The following is a 12,990-nucleotide window of genomic DNA, read 5'->3' on the forward strand; positions in this document are numbered from 1 at the left end:
TGACTGCAAGGCTGTGGATGAGCTGCTCTGTCAGGGTAGCGAGGGCAGCACAAGCAAGGGAAATAGTTTGAACCTATTTCCTTTTCAGAGCTGGGAATTGCTCAGTGTCTTGCCACCCTGGGAACCTGCCACCCCAGAAATCTGCCTGCAGCCTCTGCTAAGGCAGCCCAAGCTGCAGTGGTGCCACAGCAGAGCTGTTTCATGCAGGTACAGGACGGGTTTCTTAAATAACACAGTCCTTCCCTATCCTTCCTTGCTGCTCAGCAGAATTTACTACCTGCTAATCACGAGCTGATTATAAGGTTTTCCTTAGTCTGCTGGAAAACCCAGCCGTGTAAATGGGCCATTTTTCAGTGCTCATTAGGCACAGAGAGCCCAGCATCACACCAGGACACAGAGGTGGGACTGCAGGTGCTGAGTTTGCTGCCAGCTGCTCAAAACTCTCCCTGGATTCTGCAGCTGCAGAGCTGAGGGCACCTCAGCCCAGCTGCTCCCAGGTGTCCCCAGCCCTTGCCTGGCCTGCAGCTCACCTTCCCAAGGAGAAAGGAGGCTGTGCAGGCACCTGGGGCTGGAGCAGAGAGGGAGGGAAGGCACAGCTCCGTGGCACCCATGCTCTTTGCATAGCAAACGTGACACAAAGCTCAGGCACGGCTTTGCTGGCCCACGAACTGCTCCTTCTCATGAATCCACCAGCAGATACACCACATCGAGCCCATGAGCATAAACCCATTTATGTTGTGGTGTTCCTAAAGCCCAGAATGAAAGAGGGGCTTTTTTTTCCCCACACTGGGAAGGTATTTTGGCCATAAAAACCACTTTAGTCCAAAGCAGCAGGCAAAGGAAGGGCAAAGACAGAGCAGTCAGGAGAGGTCAAGGTCAGTGAGATGGTTCACAGGACCCTGCACTGCTCATCAACCCTCTGCTAACTCATCCTTTTCCCAGAGAAAATCTGTCAATGCCTTACCACTTGACTAAGGTGGAATCCTTAATTAACATTTGCAAATTATTTTCATATCCCCAGGTAAGAGGTGCAATACAAATATGTGGCATTATAAAAGAACAGCCCTTATGCCTGAACTCCTTCAGTAGTGCTGAGTAAAAGGAATTACTTAGAGAATAAAGAAAATAGTAAAACCCAGACTTTGAAATGTCATCTGCATTTTTGACCTCAGAAATATAAAAGTATATTTAGCTGGGACATTTAAAGAATGCCAGAGCCTTCCATGTTAGCTTTATCTTTACCCAAAACAGGACAGAGGTCATGGTTCACTGCATCAGAAGACGACTTGTTAAAGTGCAAAACCCTTCTCAGAAAGCACTGTGCTTTGAACATAACATCCTCGATTACATTTGAGAGTTGCCAGTTAAACAGGATTGCAGATAACGGGCTCTGGCAACCAGCAAAGCCAAAGGACAGGCTGATTTAAAGTGGCTCCCAACAGCGACCTGCAGAGACCAGCCCACTGCTCACAAGAGATTCCTGGGAGCACTGGGCTTTCTTTTTGAACTAGCAGCTAATGGCAGAGCTTTCCTGCATTCCTCCTTTAGAACTAGGTAGGAGCAAATGGCAGACAATGACAAATGACATTCAACTGTAACATCTTCTTTTTGTGTTATTATTAAAAAATGGCTTTTGTGAATGCCTTTGGGGATCCACATTCTCCAGGGCAAATTTCTGCTCTACATCACACAAGTATAAATCTGGCATAATGTCAGTGAAGTCAGAGGAAATGTTTGGGCATTTGGACACAGACAATTTTGAGCTGAACTGGTTAAGACTGATCTAATTACAAGAAGGGACAAGCAGATACTCTTAACCATTAGTTAAGGGGTGAGGGGAGCACAGCAGGTTGCACATGTTGTTTTGATCAAATTTGACTTTATCACATGCAAGCTGGAGGCTTTAAGGCACATAAAACTACTCCCCAAAATATTAAAAAATAGCTGTATACATTTTTTACATTTTTTGCATTTCCTGCCCTGAGGTACCAGTTTATATTTCCAATAGCCATATGTACATGAATCCTAAATTATATGGCAAGCAGAATTTCAGTTGGTGGAACAAGCCATGATCCAGGTAATTGCTAATCTCAGATTGACTAAGAGATCTGTTCATCTTAATTGCTGTTAAGAGTTCACACCCATAAACATGGATGTTTATTTCCTCTCCTCACGATTTGTCTGGCTTCCTATTTCAACTGGGAAACATATGGAGAGGTAAAATATCATCTGCTGTGATACACACACTGTCTGGGAAAGAACTCTAATGTTTCACATTAATGCTGTCTCATTCACAAGCCAGAGCCTATTCTAAGTGAACTAAAATCCTCAATAATTGCCTTAAAGCCCTGCTTGACACCCTTGTGACCATGATTCAACAGTCTTGAGTCTACCATTTGCTTATGAAATTAAAGCATAATAATACCCACATTTCCTGGACTCATCCTCTGTGAAGCGTAAGTGGCAGATGAAGAACTTTCAGATGTGCAAGACAAGCAGATAAATATTAATTAATACTCAAAAATGCCTTTACCTGACACAACCTTAGGCTACTGACAGTTCTGCAATTAGCAATAACAGTTCTGACCTGGAGAAGTTCTGTGAATTTGCAGCTTCTTTTCATTCTACCTTCAACCTGCCACAAATAAATTCTAATAGAATAGAGTTGTAAAGAAAAAAAAAAGAAAAAAAATTCCCTCCTCCTCACATTTTTCCCTGCATACCTGATGCCTACTCCATCTTGTGCCCCTCCATACGATGCATTTTTCCTACAGAGTTAATTTTGATCACTTGGACTCAGCCAGCTGTGTGGAAGCTTTCAAGCTTTGATGCACCACACTGTAACTTTGACAGGGCGGCCAACAAACTGACCAAGTTGGCATGACAGAAACACAAGCTCGAATTAAATCCTGTTGACTTAGCAGGAGCCTGTGAGGAGCAAGCCCTGAGCTGGCAGTCAGGCCCCAGCAGCTCACTGAACCCACTGACCAGAATATTCAACAGCTTGTCTAAGAATCCTCCTCTCTAAACAGCCATTAATCCCTGCTTTGGAAAAGCTCCCTGCTAACCCTGAGATTACTGACAGGTTTATTTTCCAAAGAAAATATTTCAAAATGCAAATATTTTTTCCTCTTTTGAATGATTCTTAATACTCACTCTCTTTTTAAAGATTTTTATATTCATTAAAATAACAAAATCAGTTGTGCTTTGTTGAAGCTCTCTGTATTTACCATTCAGTTCCTCAGCTTACACTGGAGTCTACAGACAGCAGATTTTAGAGGCAAGAATCAGATCTCTCTCTGCAGTCATACACTGAGATGCACACAGCAATGGGGTTAAATTATAATTATTGCAGTAATTAAAGTAATCCCCCATAATGAGAGAACATCCCAGGAAATGAAATAAGCTGACACAACAGAAAGTTTCTTATTCCTTTATGCAAATGAATTCAGGTAACCGTAGCTTAAAATTTCTTCCATTGTGGGCACACATCTGGTATTTCATCAGTTTTGAGAAATAAAGTGTTTTCTTCCCTTGGCTGCAGCTCCTCACTGGTCTCTCTGGGTCAAATAAATCTCCAGAATGGAAGATGAAGCCTGTGGCTTGGGTTATATATAACAGACAAGTCACTGGGTTGACCTTACCTCCAAACAAACACTGAAAGACATTTTTCTCACTGAAGGATAAAATACACTAACGTGGAGGCCAAAGATTTCTTTTTCTTCCCAGCTGAAGAAAATTCCCTTAAAATACCTGAACCTTCATGAGCAATGACTGCACTCCACAGAATGGAGCCACAGGGCTCCCTCACTCCTCCAGAGCTGCTCCTTGGGAAATGCACTGGAATTCATTGGAAACAAAGTTTGAATTTCAGCTTTGCTGATGACCTATTGCATTTTACTGAAGGATTTACATACACATAAAAGTCTGCCAGAAAATAAACAAATGCTGTATCAACTGAGCTTCCCAAAACCTGCAACAGTGTGACTGGATACCAGTAATCCCACTTTTCTGAGACTGCTGTTACATTGCTGAGAAAGAACAAAGCCAAGTGCTGTAAAAACACCTTGGAAAGCTGAATCCCATTTTTTTGCAGCCTTGTACCACACCAGTATTTTCAGACACCAGCCATTTTTCTTGATTTACCAAGACCTCTCAGGTGTTTCTGCCACTCAACAATTACTTGCTCCTGGCCAATTTTTTTTTCTCCCTTCCAGACCACAGTCAGCAGCATCCCTAGACTGTAACTTTGCTTTATTGCCTCGGGCCAGTTATGAAACTAGTGCATTGTTGCAGTGAGAGATAAATGATTCCAGGGTACCAAGGAGGAGAAGGGCTTGGGAAAAGCTGTCCAACTCTGAAAAAAAAAAACCCAAGCATGCACATGTTCCAGAAGTGATGGGAGAAAGGTGTGTTTTTCTTACACAGGGAGAGATTCATTTTCTTACACAGGGAGACATTCATCAGAGATTCAGAACCCTCTCCTATTGCCAGGTTTACCTGACTCAACAGGCACAAAGCAGAAAATCTGTGCCTGAAACAGAGGAGATGCTTCCAGCCATTCCCTTTTTGTTTGTTTGTTTGTGTTTCTGTTTCTTGTTGTTGTTGTTGTTTTTGTTTGTTTCCTAAACTAAACAGGTGAAAATTTTAAAAATGCAGTGTGAAGAGATGCTCTCAGAATCACATCTGGTGAGTATAGAGTCACAGAAAACTGCAGGAATTTTGAGAGCTGACCAAAGCGCTTGAAAACTGGAGTTGAAATATGAGAGTCAAACAGAATCAGTGAGCTCCTTCAGCAAAGGAGAGGTGAGAGTTCACCCAATTACTCTGGTAATCCCACAGAGAAATGGTGACAGCTTTACTCCTGTGATCCTGTACTCCTGATGCTCTTCTACAAGATGCACTTCCTTGGAAAATCTCTCTAGTGTGGTGTGTTCAGGATCAAAATATTGATTCATGGGATAGGCAATCCTGCTGAGTCTTCTCTCTTTGTCCCCATGAAGCATGCTCTGCTTCCACAAAATTTCATCTCCTGAAATCCTAATCCTTGCTTTCTCTGTGGCAAGATGGCTTCGTTCTGGGTCCCTTCTATAAAATTCTGAAGGACCTCCTTGGATTTGTTAAGGCAGGGGAGCAAAGTGGGGATGTGCACTCTCTATTTGCACTGATGGAAAGGGATGGCTGAACAGCAGCTTGGATTGCATGACTGTGCTCTTTCCAGTAATTCACTTCTATGGTACAGCAAAGAAAAACAGGCAAACCTGGTACAGGGATACGGCACACAATTCAATAAAAATGTTCCTAACTCTAGAAACAGGTCACTAACACACAAATAGGTTTCTCCACTCTGCACAGCCTTTAATAGCACTCCCTAGAGAATTTAATTTCCTAGATATAAACTTTTTTTTTTAAATAACACTAATTCTATTCTGACAATTTTTGTGTTTAAGTAGAAAATAGAACTGCTACATATTCATTAGACATGGAACAACTCTAAGTGATGTGCCATACCATTAATATTTATTTTAGTCTCTTTCTTCTCCTGTAAGAAGCGATACAATTCTTCAAACCATCAGTTCACATTAATAAAATGGGGAAAAAAAAAACCCAAAACATGATAGCTGAAAATGAAACACATAAGGCCTTAATTCAGTGAGTAACAACTTACATAATTTAATAAAACAGGACAGGAGTCTTCTCACTGAGGTCAAAAGAAATAATCACATGCTTTAAGTCAGCTCTGTACCCATAGACCTCGCTGCCATTTCCCTTTGATTCTTACTTGGAGGGGGATTACTGGAAAATTGTTGTCCCCTGTTGCTCTCTTGATCTTTTGCTGGAGGTTATCAGGACAACAGAATGAGACACAGGGTCTTCTCCCAACATTCTGGTTTATTTGCACCAGCAACACTTATTACACCCCAGCTATGGTTTATTACACACCAGCCTGTGGCTGGGACAGATGAGGTGAACACACGCTCCTTTCTGCCGGCGCCGCGCCGTCCTTGGGAATCCTAGGCAGCAAATGAAGAGGTTAAAGCCAGGAATGTCTCTGTGTATGCAGCAGCTGGGTGAAATTAATCACCTGGACAAGAAATCAAGAGTCTGCCAGTGCCCTTTGTGAAATTAAGAGTAAGAAACTGTACACAAAGCAACTCAGCACAGCAGCAGCGAGGTTTAATGCAGCCTGGATGTTATTTTACCAAAAGAGCAACCTGCATAGCAAAGATTACTGAGAATTAGTCCTGTTTTCTAAATACATTTGGTGTTTGTACAAAATGTTCCATTTCCACTGGGAATGCCTACTAGGTACCTGCAGAACTTGAAACAGTTTTGTGATCCCCAGGACAGCCAGCTGCGGGAAATGATTTACTGTGAACACACCACTCACAAGAGGAAGTTATGCCAAGGATTTACTGTAATTTCATATGAGCAAAAGAAAACACTGCCTTTTGAAGGGCATCACAGAAAACTATCTTTTCAACTGCTGAAATGAAAATAAATGCCTTTTTTCACATCAGCACACAGTAACTATCTCTCAAGCATTTCCACATAAAAGCTTCTTAAGCTTTGAAATGGCATATTTAAGCTAATTGTTCTGTGCTAAAAGAAACAGAAAAGGCAGTAAAAATTGTGTTCCTTCTCTTTACTTTTTCTCCATTATAACACTCGATGTCTTTTCTTACATAATTACCAAAACTGAATTTGTCTACTTTAAAAATATAAGAATTGAAATATGTATTTACCTTTTGCTTTTCCTTTTCTACCCCCCTCCTTTTAAGCTTTAAAATCATGTTCTGAAGCCACTAAAAGTAGAGTGACATCTGTGAAATGATGCATTTTGTTTCTAATGCATGCACTCAGCTGCAGATTTGACTTTGAAGTACTTAATTTTGAAATATCTAAAATAATCCCATGTCCCAGGGAAATGGCACTAAAATATTCAGAACCTTCTTACAAAAGGGTCATGGTGAGAAAAGGACCAGACACACCTCATCCTTTTCAGTTCTGCTTGTTACCAGCTTTCCTGTCCCCCAGAAACCACACAGCCTCTTTGCTCCACACAGCCCCAAGGCTCACATGTCCCCAGAGAGGAATTCAAAAGACAGGATAAGAAAAGTTTTAGGATGAACTGTCTCAGACAGTAGATATGCAGAGTGGAAAGGCCAGATACAGAGCTGTAAGCTAAAATTAATATGTCTAGCAAGAAGAAAGCTATTTTGTGTTTATATTTCAATTTCCATTGCCTCATTTTTTGTCCTCCTCATTCTGCTCCTGTTAACTTTTGGGAAAGCCACACAATCCCCTTTAGAGCCCAGAGTTTGAGCAGAAGATTGCTCCAGCATCCACATAGAACAATGTGACATGGAGAAGTTGGGGAGAGGCTGCAGCTTTGATTTAGCCCACTCCTTGGAGCTAGACGTCAGGAGGGATGAAGATTAAAGTCCCAGACATTCACATCCATAACAAAACCATGAGGTGTTTCTCAGGCAGCCATGCTAAGACTTTCTCTGAACCATGGCATTTTCTCCAAGACTTCCCCAAAACAAGAATTGCAAAATATAGGGTTTTTTTCTTGCAATATAGTCCTTTTCTTCTTGTGCACTGCAACCACCCAAATTATCAATTTGCCAATTATCAACTTCTTGCTTTGCCTGTTTGCACCTGTATGATCTTAGCAGCTGATGGCAGAGATGTGGCATCTCCTCACCTAGAGCAGACATAAGCATTCATATGATAAACTTGCTTGCCTCACATGCCTTTAACTGTCGGAACCCAAGGTGTCCCTCAGACACTCTTGGATGTTCTGGGCCCAGGGCAGAAGCCTCTGAGACCCTGGCAGGCGGCCAGGGACCCCTGTGGTCTTGAGCTTGACCCATGGAACAATTTACCAACCTTGCAGGAAGAACAAGAAATCACAAAAGTTTAGATATTATAGTAGAAGTAGTCACAAAGTGAAAGGTAGGATTTTTGAGTGCTGTACAGGGGGGTTTTAGGCCTTGTACAGGGGGGTCTGAGTTTTGTACATGGGGGTCAGAAGTTCTAAGATGGAGGGATTTGGGCGTGCCCTGTCCTCCTTCTTTCTTCTTCCTATTCTCCATGTTCTTGGTGGTGTTGGCACTCACAGATTGGTTTAGAGTAGAAAGTCACTGTTCAATATAGGTAGTAGGCATTGGGGAAAAACTATAAACACCTAATACGTAATGTGTGATATAAAAGATGGCACCAGCCCCTCGGGGAGGGGAGACGGGAGACAGCCAGAGACGGGGACAGACAGAGTCAGGGACAATGTCAGGGAGTCTGTGTGCCTTGAGATAACATGCAATAAACTGCCTTGAGACCGGACGACTGAAGACTACTGAGTCTTTCTTTGAAGGCACGGGTTGGAGGAGAGACTTTACCACCATCCGGAGTCTCCCCAAGCCGGGGAAGGCTCCGGCATTTAACTATTGGTGATTTACTTAATCAGGTCTCACAAGGAAGAGAATTAAATCCATGGCTATTAGAAACAATGACTGCTTTTTAACAGAGACAATAATTTTGCCCAGGCTGGCTGAATTCATTCACTGTCTCTGTGATTTTCCTCTGGCTGTATACTGCAGCCACACCCTCAGACGGTCACTTTGCTTCTGTAAGGCCTTTGTAATCAAATTAACACCACTGCAAACTCACTCCTTGACTCTGCCAAGCAAACAGCACGACCCTACTCATTAGAGCTGGGGAGCCATTCATGCACAGAGTAGCAAATTCACCACCTATTAAAATTAAAAAAAAAGGTATCCCAAAACTGGTGGAGTTACTCAAAGTTTTACTTTGCTGGCAGCAGAAATATATTAAGTGAAAACTACCATTTAAATAAGGAAGAAAGGCAGCCAGCTAGGCAGACACATTAAAGGGAGACAAACTGAAGCCCTTGTCAAACTCACAGAAGCAGCAGCAGCACTGGAGCACTCAGGGCCAGGCTATGGTACCACACTTCCATGGACTGAAGACAGCAACCCCACACTGAGGACAGGCAATACCCAGCTCAAAAAGCAGGACACACTTTTGCATCAGGACTTTCCCCATGAACAACACTGATTCAAGTGAGACAAATCTTTCAATCTGTGTCACAGGTATATTTTAAATGGTAAATCACAGACACATTTTCTGGCCAAAGTACCATAAAATTCCTATTAACTACCATTTGCTTCAGCTACAATCTCAGTACTAAATCTTCGAATAATCTCAGAAATATACACATTTTTCCTCTTGAATACTGTGTACACATTTTTCCTCTTGAGAAATCATGACTGTCAGTAACCATGATCCAGGATCATGGGATATTTTCTTCTAACAAAAATACATTTTGCTGTGGATATAGCTCAATTCTGAAGTCTGGTAGCTCTGGGATGAGCATGTTAGTAAGAATAAGGAAGTTAAAATGAGTATTTCCCTAGGTTCCCATGGGAACAAAACATCTCCAAATCTGGATAGTTTCAAGATACTGGTTTAAACACTTATTAAAACAAAACTAAAAACGCTGTTCCTGAACTTTTCAGTGGCTTCCCAGTTACTATTCACTGGAACTACAGGCTCAGGGCACAGAGAACCATTAAAGCATAGGGGAACTTGGGAAAAAGCATACAACTGAGACCCAGCACATCGGGAAAGCACTGGGAAGGAGCCTGAGGAGTTGGAATGTTTGAACAGACAGCTCAAGTGTTTAGGAATTGAATGGGAGTGACACTCATCAGTGCTTATTGCATAATGTGTTCATGGCTTCATTGCACTCTTCACACTGTGTTTTCCAAGAACACTTCCTGCTGCCTGCCATGGGTTTGTCCAGCCACTCCCAACTCCAGCCAAACACACCTGCTACCCAGCTGCTAAGGGAAATTCCTTTTGTCATTCAATAGGAGTTATGTGGGGGGAAGTTTGTCACTAATTTGAGAAAAAGAAATTCTGCCTTTATTTCTGATGCATTGGAGAAGAGGAGAGGATTCCAGGAAAAAAGGCTAAATTAGTCAAGGTGAATTAATGGACTTGGCACTGCTGGGGTAATGGTCAGGCCTGATGGTCTTAAAGGTCTTTCCCAACCTGAATGATTCTGTGCAGATCCCTGAACATGAACATCTGCATTCCATCTCTCCCTGTGCTTTCCATATGCATCAGGACTTGCAGCATGAACCAGAACTTGCTGATGTCCACAAGATGCTTTTTCTAATTACCATTTCATTCTTCTCCAGTGCCTAGACTATGGAGCAGATCCTGTCTTCTCAGGATCACAGATCTGTTAGCAATAATTACAACAAACCAGTTGCAAGCTAACCAAAATCTGATAGAAATAGAATACTTTTGAAACTAAAAATATCAGGGGTTCTTAATTGGAATAGCAAGAAAGGCTTGGTGAGCATTAAACAAACAGATGAGATTAAAAATGTGTTAGACACTTACAACACTGTATCCAAATGTACCCTATTAATAGAGAGATTTCTCAATTACACTGATTTTTAAAGAAACAAATCCCTGAAGATGAAAGAAGGAGACTAATGGAATTGTATCTACTGTGCTATTTTTCAAAAATCAGGAAGATAAATAAAATGACAACTTAATCTAGAAAACCACTAGGACAACATAAACCAGGAAAATACAGATTCGGACAGTAAGAGAAACTGTGTTTCAATTAAAGTCTTTGATCATTCAAATAAGTATACTGGAAAATGAAATTTTCTGCTATTTTTGATTTCTTTAGGAAATAATCTCTTTCTTCTTTGTTTCTACCCAAAGTACCAGAAAACACATCCTAAAAAGAAACAAAAATCTCCCACTGTTACTTAACTGGACACAAGCTTTTCTCCCATCCTTGAAATCAGAATTTCTTGTCTCCATTACTTCATCCATATTGTACTTTAAATATGCTGCTGCTATAGTGCTCTAACATTTCAATTTGCTTGTGCTATTTTCAACATTTCCTTTAAGTTCTTTACAAGAATATACAAAGGAAGAAAACTGTTAACTGAATAAAACAAAGTCTATCCTCCTTCTAAACAAAACCTTCATTAATCTTGCACATACTTCAGTTTCTTATTGTGTAGAAAACAATAATAAATCCTATAGATGTCTGGAAGGGTATCCTGCAATGGGGAACTCCACTATATTTATTTAATTTCTTAGACTGAAAATAAGTTTGGAACCAAAGTTTAATTTACCACCTTTTTGTAAGATGCCAGCACAAACCAATTATCTTCATATATACTTAAAACTATTCCCTTGGGCTGATATTTCAGACTTAACTTAAAATATTAGCACCTTCATATACTGCATTCTAGGAACATTTGACTGGAGAACAATCTGCATAGGAAAAATTATGGTAAAATGGATATATCCTGAAACAAATTTCAAGAAAGCAAATTGCCACACCACATTCTTGGGTCCTTTAAACTATGAGAGACTTGTCACCATGGTGTTTCAGGATTTGATTACCAGCTGCAAAGAAAAAGAAAATTCTTTTGAAGCACATTTATCAGACATTATTGTATATCATTTTTTTTATTGATGAATTCTCAACAGCAGCCATCTTGCACCCTGAAAGTTCTTTGAAAGTCTATAAAAATTTGGCATCAGTTACAGTCTGCAAGAAGGAAAATAATCAATCAAGAAACAGTTAGCACTGTTTATTTTCAGTGCACATTCTAACCCCAGGAAACAAAAGAACCATTTCTCTTGCGTTGCAGTTTGTCACCTTCCCAGCAGAGACTTGTAGATTTACACAGGAGGCGAGACAATCCCAATCCAATCTTAAAATATCTCAATCATCCAGTCTTTTTTCTTGATCCAACTTATCACTTATCCTCACAGATCACAGCAGTTTCACCAGGATGCTCTGTCTTCAATTTTTTCCGAGCTGGTTCTGGCAGGAGCAGGGCTGTGCAGTGCTCCAAGGACTGAGCAATTTCATCAATTGTCCACTTGTCTTCGTGCAGGGCGTGTTCCTCCAGCGTGAACGGCCCCTGCTTGGTGCGCGTCAGCTCCTGCACTGAGGCACAGGTGGAGAGCTCTGCAGCAAGGCAGGAAAGAGGGATTGGACAAAGTACATGGATAAACTTTGAAAGTGTAACCACTTCCAGCTCACTTGAAATGTATTTTCGTATGTAGCCTTTTACATTATTCTGCTTTGTTTGACAAGGAAGGTCATGAAGATTTTTGAAGATTTATCTCTCGTTTAGATCTTCTTAAATTTGACCCAAGGATCTCCTTTGATTTCAATAACTGTCCAGTTACTGTCCAGTTTCAATAACTGTCCAGTAGTAAAGAGTTCAGAATCTGACAGAAAGCTGTCAACAATTTTCCCAGATTTAGATCAGAATGGAAAGTGATGAAAAAATATAAGATGTAAGCAGAACACTCTGCATTCTCAAGTGACCATGAACTGATTTTCTACACATTTTGAGGCCTTAGCACTTCTTGCCTTCAAGAGGTATTTTTAACATTTTTACCCTGTGCTGCCTACTAGGATAACAGAAACTAAGATAAGGAAAAACAAAAAAAAGATATCCAAATGCTTCCTATGATAAATAAATACCAGGATGACATAGTTACATATCAATAAGCTACAAAACATAACAGCAACAAGCACTGACTTGTAAGCACATAGGTACACTAAAATATTCTCTCCCATCCTTTCTGATGCAGGAAGGTTGTTTTCATTTCATTTTAAATTTTTGAAAAGAATCCAGTCATGGACAGACTTTATCTTGGTTTTCATTAAAGGGCTAAACATAAGCCAGTATGTTCAGAAGGCAGTAACAGAAACTTGGACTTGCCTAAGCACAAAAAACAACATTGAAATTCATAGGGTTACCCCGTATTACTTGCCTTCCTGCAAATGTATTATTTAAAAAAAAAAAAAAAAAAAAGTTAGAAATGGATAATCTATTCTCCATCATGCAGTTTGATAGATACAGAGCACAAGACAAATAACCCTGTGGGAAACCAAAACTATTCACT

General features: G+C 40.7%; 1 protein-coding gene across 2 annotated transcripts in view; it reads right to left on the reverse strand.

Moving 5' to 3' along the window:
• Positions 1–11,502: 11,502 nt before the first annotated feature.
• The window catches only part of TRUB1 (TruB pseudouridine synthase family member 1), a 34,628-nt gene continuing 33,140 nt past the window's right edge, over positions 11,503–12,990 (reverse strand). For both annotated transcript variants that reach the window (XM_053949030.1, XM_053949029.1), the window contains exon 8: positions 11,503–12,040. In XM_053949030.1, coding sequence (XP_053805005.1) covers positions 11,826–12,040 — 215 coding nt within the window. In that variant the 3' untranslated portion in view covers positions 11,503–11,825. The remainder of the gene's footprint in view (positions 12,041–12,990) is intronic.

Source organism: Vidua chalybeata, chromosome 8 (genome assembly GCF_026979565.1).
Source record: "Vidua chalybeata isolate OUT-0048 chromosome 8, bVidCha1 merged haplotype, whole genome shotgun sequence".
NCBI lineage: Eukaryota > Metazoa > Chordata > Aves > Passeriformes > Viduidae > Vidua > Vidua chalybeata.